Source organism: Carettochelys insculpta, chromosome 10, assembly GCF_033958435.1.
Source record: "Carettochelys insculpta isolate YL-2023 chromosome 10, ASM3395843v1, whole genome shotgun sequence".
In the NCBI taxonomy this organism is placed as follows: Eukaryota; Metazoa; Chordata; order Testudines; family Carettochelyidae; genus Carettochelys; species Carettochelys insculpta.
This window is the reverse complement of record NC_134146.1, coordinates 469,873-484,714: the sequence shown is the minus strand read 5'-3', so window position 1 is coordinate 484,714 and position 14,842 is coordinate 469,873. Positions and strand designations below refer to the sequence as shown.

At 54.8% G+C, this 14,842-nt stretch overlaps 1 protein-coding gene across 1 annotated transcript in view; it reads right to left on the bottom strand.

Annotated features, from left to right (window-relative positions):
* CROCC2 (ciliary rootlet coiled-coil, rootletin family member 2) overlaps window positions 1-14,842 on the bottom strand; it is a 101,334-nt gene that overhangs the window by 65,557 nt on the left and 20,935 nt on the right. Inside the window, 10 exon segments of the mRNA XM_075004583.1 lie at window positions 1,690-1,883; window positions 2,184-2,414; window positions 2,889-3,035; window positions 6,537-6,681; window positions 7,117-7,299; window positions 9,006-9,205; window positions 10,403-10,612; window positions 12,362-12,451; window positions 12,583-12,679; window positions 14,211-14,438. Of these exon segments, the coding sequence (XP_074860684.1) occupies window positions 1,690-1,883; window positions 2,184-2,414; window positions 2,889-3,035; window positions 6,537-6,681; window positions 7,117-7,299; window positions 9,006-9,205; window positions 10,403-10,612; window positions 12,362-12,451; window positions 12,583-12,679; window positions 14,211-14,438 (1,725 nt within the window).

The window sequence follows — 14,842 nt, the reverse complement described above, 5'->3', positions numbered from 1 at the left end:
GTTTTGAGCCCAGGACCAAGGAGCTGCCACAGCAGTGCAGCTGAGGCTGGATGGCACAGGTGCTGGCAGAACGAGGGCCATGGGACTGGCTCTACTCAGCCAGAAAATGTGGTTAGGGCTGAACTCCACACAGGCAAAGCTTCATGTACACCAGCGTGTGGCAGAGAACGAGAGCTGTACGGCTGGAACCACCGAGGGAGCTGGCACAAGGCCTTGGCCTGGTGCAGGGCTGCCCAGGGAGCTGATGCAACGTCCCTGCAAGCCCAGTGGGGTGCCAGCCTCCTGCCTCCCCGCTGGAGCCCAGGGCAGGAGTGGCTGAGAACATCTATCCTCGCAACTGTGCGCCTGCAGCCCCTGTGCCCTCAGCAGGAGGGACGGGGCACATGGGGGGCTGGAGCCAGATGCCCAGCACTCCTAGTGGGAAACAATCCAACCTCGTCCTTCTCCGTTACTGATCTGGGCTCTTCCCAGCCTCAGGTAACCCCGAGAGAAGCAGAGGAGGGAACTCCTGGCACAGGAAGAACATGCCCACCGCCTGCCCTGCCCCAGCGCAGGAGACTAGCCAGCCTGCAGGCAGGGGAGGGCGATCATTTTTGTAGGGAAGGGGTCAGCGACCGAAATAGCGACAAGAGCCAGTTTTTCAAATTCAGCTAGCGAATCAATCCGTCAAGAGCTGCAACGCACTTCAGTGCAAGACAGGCCTTAAGAAATATTTTAAAATAGTAACGTCCAACTGTACTGCTTGTAGCCCCTATTTTAAGAACAGCAAACACACGGTTTTTACCAGTTAGAAAGTTAAATTACCCCATCTGCCAACTTTACCCCATCTCCAGGTTTAATCCTCTGAGCCCAAACCCACCCCTTAGCCCCAGGATTTACCTGGCTCACCCGAGGAGCTCTGCACACTGCTGCAGCTCCTCATTGCCACCCCCTTCTCCGCATGGCTGCGCAGCTCTGGCAGGGCAGGCTTGGCCACCCCTCCCCTTTACTCTCCTGCAGGCTGACCCTGCCCTGGCTTCCTCTTCCAGGATCCCTGCTCTGCCAGCTTCCCCTCCCCTGACTGCTTAGCAGCTCTGGAGGCTGCCGCCGCTTAAACAAAGAAACTAAGCAGCAGCAGCCTCTGGTGCCACATGAGTCAGCAGTGGCAGCACTCGGAGCCGCAAGTGGCTCCTTAAAGAGCCTCATGCAGCTCCGGAGATGCAGGTTGCTGACCCGTCGTAGGGAGCCACTCGATGGATTTTGGTAAATCACAGGCTGCACATTTCTACTAGATTAATGGAGGGGGTTGGGGTGCAGACCCTGAGTTGGGGAAGGGGCTGGGGAGCAGGGCCTGGGGGGAGTTAGGGGCAGACCCTGACTTGGGGAGTGGGTTGGGGTGCAGGAGGGACCCTGGCCAGCAGCACAGCAGGGCTTATGCAGCCACCCTGTGTGCTGCGTCCCCACGCTGTTCGTGGAAGCGGCTGGCTGCTGCCATGTGATGTGCAGTGGTCTGGGAACTGGGAGGGGGAGCTGAAGAACTGCCTGCTGTTCCAGGGCAGCACCCCTGTTCTAGTAGTTTCCTCCACTGCTGGGAGTCATGGGGGGCTAGAGAGAAAGGCTGGACAGGCCCAGTCCGGCCCACCCCTGCTCCAGGTGATATCTGTCTGGGCTCTGCCCATCCCCCAGCATCTGAGGGGAAAGAGGTGGTACCTGAGCGTGTTCATCTCTGCCAGAAGGCCCTTCCTTTGCCTCTGCAGTGCACCGACCTTCAAGGCCAGCCGGGACTGCTCAGCAGCAAGCTGCTCCTTCTCTTGGGTGGCATGGAGCAGGGCCTCAGCCTGGATTCCCAGCTCCTGGTGGCTGTGTACCAGCTGCTCATTCAGGGCGTGCTGCTGGCTGCTCACCTGGGGGCAGTGCCAGAAAGAGGGTAAGCAAACCAGAGAGCAAAGGGCACACTGGGCCTTCCCTGCTCCTGGCTAGCCTGACTACAAGCAGCAGGGAGGGAGGGGACCCCTATGGGAACGGGGGGTCTATGCCCCTTCAGCCTTTCTCCACTGGTCATTTCCCCTGGGCACTGCTGCCACGAGCGAGGAGCAGAGAACCAGGGCTTGGGAGGTGGGCAGCAAAGGGCAGTCTGACTCCTGCTCAGCAGCATACAGGGAGGGAAGATTCTCTAGGGCAGGTCCCCACCAGGCTGCTCTTACCTGCTTCAGCTGATCCTGCAGCTGTGCTTTTTCCCTGCGCAGCACCTTCATCTCTCCCTCCAGTGCCTCCTGCCTCTCCTCTGACGCTTGGCAGCTCTGCTCCAGCCCTCGCCTGGCCACACTTGTCCATGCCAGCTCCTGCTCCAGGTGAGCCAGCTGCTCTTGCAGGCTGGCTCGCTCCTGCTCCAGTGCCTGCCTCTGCTCCAGCAGGGAGCCCTTCTCTTCTTCCAGCTTTGCCACGCCAAAAGCCAGACAGAGAGCTGAGTGTGAGGGCCCCAGGGAGCAAAGAACCTACAGAAACAGAAGTCTATCCTGCCCCCAGGGAGAGCAGAGCAGCACAGCTGCCCAGCAGCTGGGGCATCAGCTGGCAACAGGGATGCTCGCTAGTGCTATGACGGGCTCAGGGGCAGAGTGCTGGGTAGGGGTGGGGGACGGGCACATGGGCACAGTGCAGGGCCTGGGCTGGTGGGTTTGGGACAGGCTCAGGGGCACACAGCGCAGGGCCCGGGCTGGAGGGTTTGTGACGGGCTCAGGGGCACACAGCGCAGGGCCTGGGCTGGCGGGTTCAGGACAGGGTCAGGGGCACAGCACAGGGCCTGGGCTGGTGGGTTCAGGACGGGCTTGGCTGCAGAGCATGTGTGAGGGAGGGCAAGTGTTGTCACAGGGGCCATGAGCAGCACAGAGGGACTGCGCTAGGTTTGTTACCTTTAAGAGAAGACAGTTGAGGTTGACCTTGTCCTGGGCAAGACCTTCATTCAGAGCTGCCATCTTGGCCAGTGAGTCTCTCAGCTCGGAGTCCTGCGATCTTAGCTTGCTTAGGGCTAGTTCAAGCTCCACATTGCTGGCTGTGACCTGAGCAGAGGGGATACCTCAGCACTCAGACCCTGGTGGCAGGTTTCCAATCACGGGGAGGAAGAGCCTGACTTGCCCCTGAGGTTTGGGACCCCCCGGTGTGAGGAGTTCTCTGGGCTGGGCTCTGCTGGGAAGGAACACTGATATGGAAGGGTTTGGGATGCTCTGGTGGAAAGCCAGCAGTCAGGCTGGCACAGCTGCTGATCCCACTATGCAATTCATACGGAACAGACTTAGGCAGTCCCCAAGCCAATTCACACAGGCCTTCCCCATGCAAAACTCCACTGAGCTGAGCCCATGAGTGCCCAGTGCCTCTGCAGCTCATGTCCCACCAGTAAGCCTGGACAGCACAGGTCAGCCCAGCATTCAACAGCTGCCTGGTCTGTGCAAGGCTGTACCCAGCAATAAGGAGATTTCTCTCAAGGACAATGTTCCCAGCCTCCTACAGCCACTTGGCAATCCGCAGCCAGGCCAAGGGCTACTGATGCAGCAACAAGCATCCTTCCAGGATTTGCCTCCCCTGCCAGCTGTGCCACACTCCAGTCTGACAGCTCATTTCCATGCAGACAGGACCAGCATGTGCATGCAGATTCCTTTGCTAGCATAGCTGGGTACTAAGTGCCAGAATTTACGGACTGGACTGGCCTGTGCTGCTGGGTCAGCTAGCAATCCAGGAACTGGCATCGCCACAGCTGAAGCATGGCCCTTTTTGCTCCCGGGGAAAGAAGTGAATAGCTTCCTGGTACAAGTGCTGAAGGAACTGACCAGGGGCCGTGCGCAGCTTGACCTGCTGCTCACAAACAAGGAAGCACTAGTAGGAGAAATAGAAGTGAGTGGTAACCTGGGCTGCAGCAATCATGAGATGGTAGATTTCAGAATTCTGTTGAAAGGAAGAAAGGTGAGCAGTAAAATATGGACCATTGATTTCAGAACAGCAGACTTTGACTCCTGCAGAGAACTGATGGGCAGGTTCCCCTGAGTAGCTAATATGAAGGGGAAAGTAATTCAGGAGAACTGGCAGTATTTTACAAAGGCCTTATTAAAGGCACAGGAACAAACCATCATGATGCGCAGTAGGAAAAGCAAATATGGTAGGCAACCAGCTTGGCTTAACAGGGAAATCTTTGGTGAGCTTAAATTCAAAATGGATGCGTATGAGGAGCGGACACTTGGACAGATGACTAAGGAGGAGTATAAATATATTGTTGGAGAAAGCCAGGGCGGGTGGGGTGGTGGGTAATCAGGAAAGCAAAAGCATAACTGGAACTGCAGCTAGCAAGGAATGTGAAGGGCAACAAGAAGGGCTTCTACAGGCATGTTAACAATAAGAGGGTTATCAGGTGTGGGGCCATTACTGGATGAGGGAGGTAACCTGGTGACAGATGATGTGGGAAAGGCTGAAGTACTCAATGTTTTTTTTGTCTCAGTCTTCCCAAACAAGGTCAGCTCCCTGACTATGGCGCTAGCAGTATGGGAAGGAGGTGGGCAGCCCTTAGTGGGGAACGAACAGGTTAAGAGCTATTTAGAAAAGCGAGACACACACAAATCCATGGGTCTGGATTTAATGCATCCAAGGGTACTGATGGAGTTGGCAGATGTCACTGCAGAGCCTTTGGCTACTCTCTTTGAACATTTGTGGATCGGGAGAAGTCCTGGATGACTGAAAAAGACAAATGTAGTGCCCACGTCTAAAAAAGAAAAGGAGGACAATCCAGGGAACTATAGACCGGTCAGTCTTACCTCAATTCCTGGGAAAATAATGGATGGGATCCTCAAGGAATCCATTTTGGAGCCCTTGGAAGAGGGGAAAGTGAACAAGAGTAGTCAACATGGACTCACCAAGGGCCAGTTGTGGCTGACCAATCTGATTAGCTTCCATGGCGAGGTAATAGGCTCTGTAGACATGGGGAAGTCAATGGATATGATATACCTTGACTTTAGCAAAGCTTCTGATACAGTCTCTCACAACATTCTTGCCCATAAGTTAAGGAAGTATGGATTGGATCCATGGACTATAAGATGGATAGAAAACTGGCTTGATGGACAGGCCCAGCTGTAGTGGTCAATGGCTCAGTTGGTGGTCATTTTCAAGTGCAGTGCCCCAAAGATCAGTTCTAGGGCCAGTATTGTTCAACATCTTTATTAATGACCTGGATGATGGGATGGATTGCACTCTCAGCAAATTTGCAGAAGACACTAAATTAGGGGGTCAGGTAGATACATTGGAGGGCAGGGATAGGGTCCAAAGTGACCTAGGCCAATTTGAGGATTGGGCCAAAAGAAATCTGATAAGGTTCAACAAGGATAAGCGCAGAGTCCTGCACTTGGGACAGAAGAATCCCAAGCACTGTTACAGGCTGGGGACCAACTGGATAACTAGCAGTGCAGCAGAAAAGAACCTGGGGATTACAGTGGTTGTGAGGCTGGATGTGAGTCAACAGTGTGTGCTCGTAGCCAAGCAGGCTAATGGCATATTGGGGCGCTTTAGGAGAAGCATTTCCAACAAATCTAGAGAAGTTATTATTCCCCTCTACTTGGCACTGGTGAGGCCACATGTGGAGTATTGCATCCAGTTTTGGGCCCACCAGTACAGAAAGCGTGTGGACACATTGGAGCGGGTTCAGCAGAGGGCAACGAAGAAGAGTGTGTGGGGGGTGGGTAGGGGGCTGGAGAAGAGGCTGAAAGATTTGGGCTTACTTTAGTTTACAGAAGAGAAGACTGAGGGGTGATTTGATAGCAGTCTTCAACTTCCTGAAGGGAAGCTCTAAAGAGGATGGAGAGAGAGTGTTTTCAATGGTGACAGATGGCAGAACAAGGAGTAATGGTCTGAAGTTAGAGAGGGGGAGGTGTAAGTTGGATACTAGGGAAAAACTAATCAGAAGGGCGGTGAAGCACTGGAATGCTTTACTGAGAGAGGTGGTGGAATCTCCATCCCTATAAGTTTTTAAGTCCGGACTTGACAAAGTCCTGGCTGGGATGATTTAGTTGGGGTTGATCCTGCTTTAGGCAGAGGTCTGGACTTGATGACCTCTTGAGGTCCCTAGGATTCTATGTTGTGCTGCCAGTGAGCTATGACATGTGGGACATTTCTCTAAAGCTGCCCCACCCCTCCTGCCCTCAGCTCACTGCTCTCCAGGACTTCCTGGGTGAGGAGCACTATCAAGTGAGCAGGGGAATCTTCTGTCCAGCAGCTAGAGAGCGTATAGGTGGGAGGGAAGGCTCCATGGCATTTCTCCACTGGAGATGGGATCCCAGGGTGACAGGACCAGAGGTGCCTGGCTGTTCTGTGCCTGGCAAGAGGATCTAGCTCATCACTTCTCTGGGGTTCTGGGAAGAGCTGAGCATGACGGGCAGTGTAGAAATCCAAACTCTATTCCACAGGGGAGGTGAACTGACAGGAGAGGCACCACGAGGGAATGAGGAAACCTGTGTCTCATCAGGGAAGAGACTGGCCTGTAAAGACCAGGGGCCTGCTGATTGCTAGCCAAGCTCCATTCTTACTTTGGATAGTGCCTGGCTTACACCTTCCTTCTCGTTCTCCAGCACCTCCTTCTCCAGAATCGCCTGGTTCAAGGATTCCTTTACCATCACCAGCTCCTTCTTCAAGGCTGAGGTCCTCTCCTCAGACTGCTCCAGGGACCTTTGCCTGTAGGAGTTAGGCAAAAGGGAGGAAAACCAATCCTCCAGTGAAGCTGAGGGCCTGGTTTCTCCACTGCTGTGGGCCTCTTGCCACCCAAGAACTGCATGTCTGTGAATGCTGCCCCTCTGCTCTGAAGGGGTTAGGCTCCCCTCATGCTGTTGTCAGAGACAAGCCGGGCTTACTCCCCTTCAGTCACACGTCAGGAGCAGCTCCCCAGCCATGCCCGTCTCCCTGCCAATGTTCAGACAAGGCCACACCTCAGCCCTGCTTCCCTCCAGTGGCAGGTGGGCATGGTTCCAAGTGGATTCCCTACCAGGAGGGCACTGGGCCATCTGCCCTGGTACCATCAGTGACTGCAGCCCAGACTGAGTAATTCCCCCCAGCCCGTCACACCCCCACCGCAGGACTGTGCTGCACATCAGAGTAACAGAAGCAGCTCACCCTCGCTCCAGCTCCTGCCTGGCTCTCTCATACTCCTTGACCAGCTCCTCCTTCTGCTCCTCCAGAAGGCTCTGCTGCCTCTGCAGCTGCTGAGTGAGTGTCCTCTGCCTTTCCATCTCCAGATGGGAAGAGTCCACCTGCTCCCTCAGACTTCCCACCATGGCCTCTGAGGTCTCCTTCTCCCTGAGGTGAGGGGAGTGGGGAACTGAGTCACCAGTCTGGCTCTGTGATAATGTCATCCATATAAATGAGGGGCCTCTCTGCCTCTCCTCCTCCCAGTGACAGGACCAAATAAGAGTTCTCTACTACTTCCAGACCAATGGTGTTACAGGCTAAATTTTAGGGCACAGCAGCACAGGCTGGTTCTCTGAGCAGCATTCCTTGTAAGCTGAGCACTTCGGCAACCTCACAGGAGAGAATCAGGTGCTCCCAGCCAATTAGCAGAGCACCCCGAGCCACCCAGAGCTTGCAGCCTGTGTTTCCGCAGGAGGTGTACATCCCTCGGTACATGTAAAATTTATTCCACACACCGATGGGAAAACTGAGAAGGAACTTTGCCCCAGAGTAACTGCCCCATGCTCTGGGCATGCCAGTGCAGCGTGTACTACTGCAGCTTTGCAGTTCCTGTATCTGAGCTAGTGCGGGGATGTCTGCTCGACCCCCTCACACCCCATTTTGCAGTCCAGATGTCCCCTTGGCTTTGAGTTCAACCCCAGCTGGTGACACATCGAGGGGCCCGCAACAATGACACAAACGTGTATGTTGCAGCTGTCAGCATCCACCAGTTTCCCCTGGGGAAAAAGCTTAGGGCATAAGCCAGATATAAGAGAAGGATACATCCCAGCATGGCACAGGGCTGCTGTTTCTCTGAGATCCCGTACAAGTGAGGTCTCTGGGTTCCCCAGAGCAAAGGAAGGACCAACAGACACAATCTCATGTCTTGGGCAGGTTGTGCTGACCACTCTGAGGGCCCAACACAACACAAGCACACAGAGTATCTTGGTTGAACCATCCTGGATTCACTCTTTGCCCTCCCCATCAGGAACTTCAGTGGCATGACTGCTCTGAACCTTCTCACACAGGCTGGTGACCAGCAGAAGCAGGCCAGACGGCCTGCGAGGATGCAACATTTGGTGCAGTCACATCTGGAGCCCCAGTCCTCACACTGGAAATTCCTCAGAATCACCTCCTATCTGCACGGAAGACAAGACTCATTCTCTTCTCTGCCTGTCTGTATACATCACTGGGTCTCTCTGCCTGTACCTCCTTCAGCTGGAAAGCTGCTGCGAAATGGATGATAAGAGGCGTGGTTCACAAACCCATTTGAAAGTCTCCTTTTTCATCACACACAAGCCTATGCTTTGGGTTTGAAACAGGAAGTGGAGGTTTTGGTGTTGGAGGTTTTTTCCCTTTTTCTCCATTTTCCCCCTTTCCCCGTATGGAGCAAGGGTCAACCAAGAGATAAGGGGAAAGAAGAAAATCAAAAACCTAAAAGCTGAAAAAATTGTATTTTGTTTAAAAATCCAGAAAAATCAGAGAAGCAAGCAAAGCTTCCACGGGCAGTGCTGAGTTCCAAGGACGGCCAGAGGCTTGTCAGACGAAAGTTTGGAGCTAAAAGTTCTGCCCAGCTCCAGCAGTCCATGCAGTCTGAATGGCCCTTAAAGCCTGAGTCATGTCACTGAGACAGAAACTCCAAGGCTGGGGATCTTCAGGGGCTGTTTAACAGCACTTTGGAGTGACGCCCTTTCCCACTTGGGCCACACCCACCGGAGCTGTCCTGTGCAGCTGCCCAGGCTCGGGAGAGTGACTGCATCCTCAGCCAGGCCACCCCCAGGTCTGGCGGCTCCTGATGAGAATAACTGATCCCCCCATCCTGCTCTTACGCACACCTGGTGAGATTCTCCACTGAGGATTTACAGAACTGCAAGTCCCGTCTGCAGTCCTGCAGGGCTCTGGTCAGCTCCTCGTGCTGCTGCCTCTGCTCCTGTAGCTGCTGCTCAGCCACCTGCACCTTCTGCTGGCTATCGGACAGCTGCTTCCTTATAGCCCCCAGCACGTCCCGGGTGGAGTCCAGCTGCATCTGCAAATCCTGGTCCCAGAGTGGAAAGTAAGGCACAAGGGTGAAGTGCATGCTGCACTCCATTTCACAGCACGCACAAGGGCAGAGCCCTGCTGTCCTGGGGAGGGAGTGAAGGGCAGAGTCTGAGCTGCAGGGACCTAATCTCCCCATGGCTGTGCCACGCAGGTTAACTCAGCCCTCCGCCCTGCCCACGCTAGCGACTCTGCCTTGCTGAGCCTTCTCTGCCTCATGGAGCAGCCAGATGTTGCTTTCCAGCAGGACCCAAACAATCAGCTGCACTGGCTTAAAGTTTCCTACCAGGCTCCTGCCCTGTGCCCCAGCACTACTGCCCCTCACCTCCTGACCCACCAGCAGAGCAATCCAGGAGCTCCATCCCCACCTGGGAGCTATCCCAGCTCCACCCAGCACACACTCTTCTCATGGCTGGTGCTCCCCACGTCTGCTGCTTCAGGCCACAAGAAATCAGAGGTGGGGCTCAGCCCCAGGTCCCCACATGGTGGTGCAGAGCGCGCTGGCTGGAGCCTTCCAGCCGAGCTCGTCAAAGGCTTGCCTGTGAGGTGCTGTCCATTAGACCCTCCTTGCACCTCTGACACCTGCCCCTGTGCAAAAGGGAGGGGAGCTGATGGAGCTGCACACTCAGGAGTGGGGGCCTGCTGTGTTGTAACTGCCCCTCCAAACCCCATCTCCTGGCTCTGCACAGACCCATGGAACGTCACCTTCTGGCTCTGGCCTTCCCTCTCCTGCTCTCCTTTGGCCTATGTCCTTCTACCTCCCTGTGACTTGCCCCCCAGGCCCAGGCAGGGTCTCTCCTTTGCTGGAGAGGTGCTCCTGAGCTCCCCACTTCCTGAGCAGGCGACTGTCTCTCCCTGGGTGACTGTGGGCAGGCTGGAGATGGCAAGGAACTGGAGGCCCAGCACCAAGAGCTGCAGCTGGCCAGTGCATTCAGCACACCTGACTACTGAGCAGTCCTGCCTGTGTTCACTCTCGTCACACCTGCCCTTCCTTCACTGTCCCCGGGTGGCTGCCCAGGGACTGACGGGCCCTGCAGAGCCAGGCTACCCCTCCTCTCTCCTTCTCCCCACAGACGCTCTGCAATGCACTGTTCCACTGGCAGCAGTGCTCTCGCTTGCTCCTCGGGGAGACCCAGCCTTGGGCAGAGACTGCCTGGGGGGCTGCTCCTGCCTGGAGCTCAAAGCAGTGCCTCACCTGCGCCTGCTGCTGTCGCCTCCGGAGGGCGCCCTGCACTGCTTCCAGGGCAGCATTCTGGCACAACGGGGAGAGGGATGGCGACACCTGCCAGCCAGGGGCAGGGATGGAGTGCAAAAGGGAGATGTGTTTGCCAGAGTCTTCTGCAGCTGTGCCTCTAGCGCTCTCCAGGGAGAGGGTCCCTGCACTCTCTGTGTCAGCCAGAGCCAGCTGAGGAGAGTGGGAACCTGGTTACTCCCACTGGTGCTGCTGTTATCTGCTGTAAACTGCTGTTACCCTCAGCACTCAACCTCCCAGTTACACTCCAGCAGCACAGACACCACTGCCAGTGGGGGGACCCCAAGTGCTGAGGTCGCCCCGCTGACGTGTGGGAGATGGGCAGGGTCAGCACTTCTGATTGGGAGGCCCTTACCCCCATTTAAAACCAGACTGCTGTTATAGGCGCCACCTGCTGACCAAGCACTTGCCAGCCCTTCTCCTTCCCACATCCGCACTGCTCAAGGCCCTGCACCAGCCAAGCACCAAGAGTGCATGTTACACACCGGAAGTCCAGGTCACCCCAGCTCATACAGCAGCACGTGCTGAAGTGCTCTCCTGCCTCACACACCCCTCCTTGTTAGCATCCAGCTCTCACATGTGTGAAAACAGCGACCTGGCTGCTCTGTCAGGGGATGCATTTTTCAGCTACAAAACAAGCACAAGGCATGAAAAGACCTGTGCACCTGACCCAGGAGCAGAGGTGACAGCCAGCAGGTGCCCTGGTGCGCAGCTCTGGCAAGAGCTGGCTGAGCTGCCACACAAACCAGAACGGAGCTGGCCAGGCCCTAGCCTGTGATAGGACAGCACAAATCAGACATTTTAAATTATTTTCACATCTTGCCAGGAGCACAGTTAGTGTTCAGTGCACGTGGAGATCTGAGATTCTGCATGCCCAACCGCCGTCTAATGGCGCGCTCAGCTTCCAATCACACAACAGGGCTGAACACCTGCAGCTCCCATCGGTCATCTATCGCTTTGTTAGATGGGCAGCTCAAAACAATGCCAGCTAATTCTTTCCAGGCAGAGATTTCAAAGCACTTTCCCAAGGAATTATCCTCATTGTAAAGATGGGGAAACTGAGTCAGGAAATGGTGAAGGAACTTCCCCACCTAGTCATTGCCAAAGCTAGGAACTGAACCTAGGTTTTCTGATCCCTAGCGCACTGCTCTATGCAGTAGCCAGCACTACCTTGTTAAGTTCCCAGGCAAGGGCTCCATGGACAGCAGTTTCATTTGTGACTGGTTCCCGCAGACGAGCATCAGTGTGATGGCCCCAATTCAGCAAAGTCATTAAGTCCCACTGCAGCCAGTGGGACCTGAGCCCACTCCGCAGGGTTTTGCTGAACCAGGGCCTATTATTATAAGAATGAGCGCCAGCTCTAGGAATGGGACTGATGACCAGAGCCAGAAGAGCCAAGGAATGACTTAGCGCCTGCATCAGACTCACCACCGCATAAGCTGGGCATGAGTGGGAGGCTTGGCCTCAGACAATCACAGAGCCAGCTCTCGGAAGAACAAAGTGCATGTCACAGAACCTTCGCTGACATCTCTGCTTTGGTGCTTTCACTTACACCTCCAACACACGGGCAACAGAGATTGTGTACCACCAAGGGGACTGTTAATTTTAACATACAATTAGTCACCAAATTTCCACTATTGAGCCATATGGTCTGACTCATCAAATTAAAACCACTCCCCAGACAAACATAAGGGGCCCTTACCGGGTTTGCTATTGCTCTAAGGTGCATCTACTGTATTAGCTGAGCAACCTTGCAAAGCAGGGCATCCCCATTGCGTAGACAGGAAACTGAGGCACAGAGGCTAAGTGACCCACCCATGGTCACACAGGAAGTCTGTGGTACAGCAGAGATGTGAATGTGAGCATCTTAACCACACCTTTGCTGTGAGTGAAATAGCACACCTGTGTGATGCTGTTCAAGATTCGCTGTAATGATTCACTTTTGTTTTTCAAGTCCTGGACCTCCAGTTGCTCTCCAGTTTTAGTGGCTTCCTATTGTCAAAGATAAGAGGTGTCTCAGTGAGAACACAATGGAAGACCAGAGGAGGAGTGCGTGGGGATGTGGGTGTGTGGGGTGGGTGTGATTGGCTAAAAGAGAAAGAGGAGCTAGTGGAGATGTGTACCAGCTTCTGGAGGTCCAGTTTTAGAGCAGACATGGCCCTCTCTTTCTTTGCATTCTGTTCTCTCAGCTCCTCTCCTAGTACAGTCAGTTCTGTTATCCTGAAAGACACAATGGGTGTGGAGAGCAGGCTGAGCAGGGAGAAGGAAGCCACAGAAGCTCCAGGGCAAAGATGACCTTGCCCCAGGCCCTTTCAGTCCCTCCAGGGCATTCTGAGAGCATTCAGTGCAGACAACAGCTGTGCCGCGCACACAGGGACGGACAGGTTGCATGAAGTGAATGCTGCACACTCATCCAAGGTCACAGTCTTAACCCAACGGGCACAAAGCCAGGATGGCTGTGCCACAGAAATGGAGGCCAGGACGGAGAGAGTTAAAACTTCATCCAGCTGAGAGATGAGTCACTAATTTACCGTAATTCTGCTGAGCAACTGGGCCACAGCGTGTGACTTCCAGGGCAAGGCCTGTGTCATTTCCAGGAACAGCATAAGGAGAGGGGTGTGAAACACTCCATGCTGTTTATGCAGTTATTTTCCTAGCACATTTCTCAGCCTCAAAATGTCAGAGAAACGAAAAGCTGCCGCAGCCAGTACCTTTCTTCACCCTCTTTCCCTGAGTGTGGCAGCCTGACCTGTCTGCCAACGGAGGGGACCACAGACTCCAAGGCCCACCCCAGTTTGTTGGATGTGAACAGATTCCCTTGCTGGCATAGAGCTGTCCACAGGCCTCAGAAGTGTCCCATGCAGGCTTCCTCTCAGAGCTGCATGAAGGATCCCAACTTGCCAAGCCCCCTCCGGACTGGACAGCAGTCACCCTGGGCTCTCCATTCAGGCAGGGCTCTGCATCCAGGTCAGCATCAGCTTTCAGGTTCTAACCAATGGATTTGGGGTGTTTATTTCCTCTAGTTTGGGGCCTTTTTTCCTCTTAGGAAACACTGCTAGGGGTTGGACCTCTGGGGCAGTATCACTTTGGGTGGAAGTCAGGTGTGTCAGTAATGCCCAGGCAAAGTGGGTATACGGTCCTCCTGGCCACTCCTTTGGGTGCCTAAAACCACCCACTGAAAGAGGGGTAAGGGATGAGATTGCATCCTGTGCCTGCCATGTTCCCTGGAGCTAACGGAACCCAGCAGCTCAGAGGATCCCTCAGCTGATGAGTGGCACTATTTACACACTGAATGCACCTGAGCACCTGAGGTCACTCCTCACCCCAGAGTCGGCTCTCCATGTTTGTTATTTAAAACCAGTGATGAAGACAACAGAGTTCAAAAAAGGGTTTGGTTGAGTCAGTCCCTGGCTGCCCCTGCACTCCCACCACCCATGCCCTGGAAACAGCTCCCTTTCTTTGCCTGAGAGGAGATTGAGCACCTGGCTCCCACTCACATCAATAGTGCTAACACAATGGGCACCAACAGGGATTGGACCCAATAGTGTCAACAGAGCCATGCTGATTCACACCTGCTAGGGAGCTGGTCCCTGGACTTAGCAGAGTGAAACAAATTTACACTAGCCATGCAGCTGGCCCTTCCATGCAAGCTCTTAGGAAAAGCCAGAGTCAGAGCACCAGCACATGACCCCAGCTGGAGATCTCTCCAGGGATGGGCCTGTTGGCTTTCTAGGCCTCACTGCATCTGCACCTGGAGTTGAGCTGTACTTTCTCTGCGTCCCAGTGACTCTGGAGCTGAAGCATCTCCCGAACCTTCTCCTGAAGCTGCTGCTCCAAGTGTGCCCCCTGCAAAACCTGCCTCTCCAGCGAGCAGACCACACTACTCTCTGACAGGCGCAGGTTCGAGTCCAGGTTCAGGCAGGCCACCTGAAGGCTGCGCGTGGTCCTTGCCAGGTCTGTCTGGGCCTCCACCAGGCCTCTAAGGACAAGACAGAAATCCCCACAAGTGAAGAACCACACAGAGTGTCACCTCACAGCCCAGTCAGGGCTCTGAGCATCCAGCTGCCAGCACCTTCCAAGCCTCTGCCCAGCAACTGCCAGGACCATGTGGTGAAACCTCCTCAGACCAACTGGCTAGGAGGGACTGTGGCACAACTCGCTTCCCGGGGCTCTAGATCCAGTGCCTCCCCAGCAGCTCACCCCCAGTTTGGCAGTGCAGCTCCCATCCCTGCGCAGCTTGCTGGAAAGGTCACATCTGGCAGGCGCAAGCACTTTCTGGTTCACCCTGGTGAGGGGAGAGACCCCAGGACCCTCTCGCTGTGGCTAGCTGGTATCTTACCCAGGTTGGATTTGCATCCCAGGACTCAGGCTTGGGCACTGCAG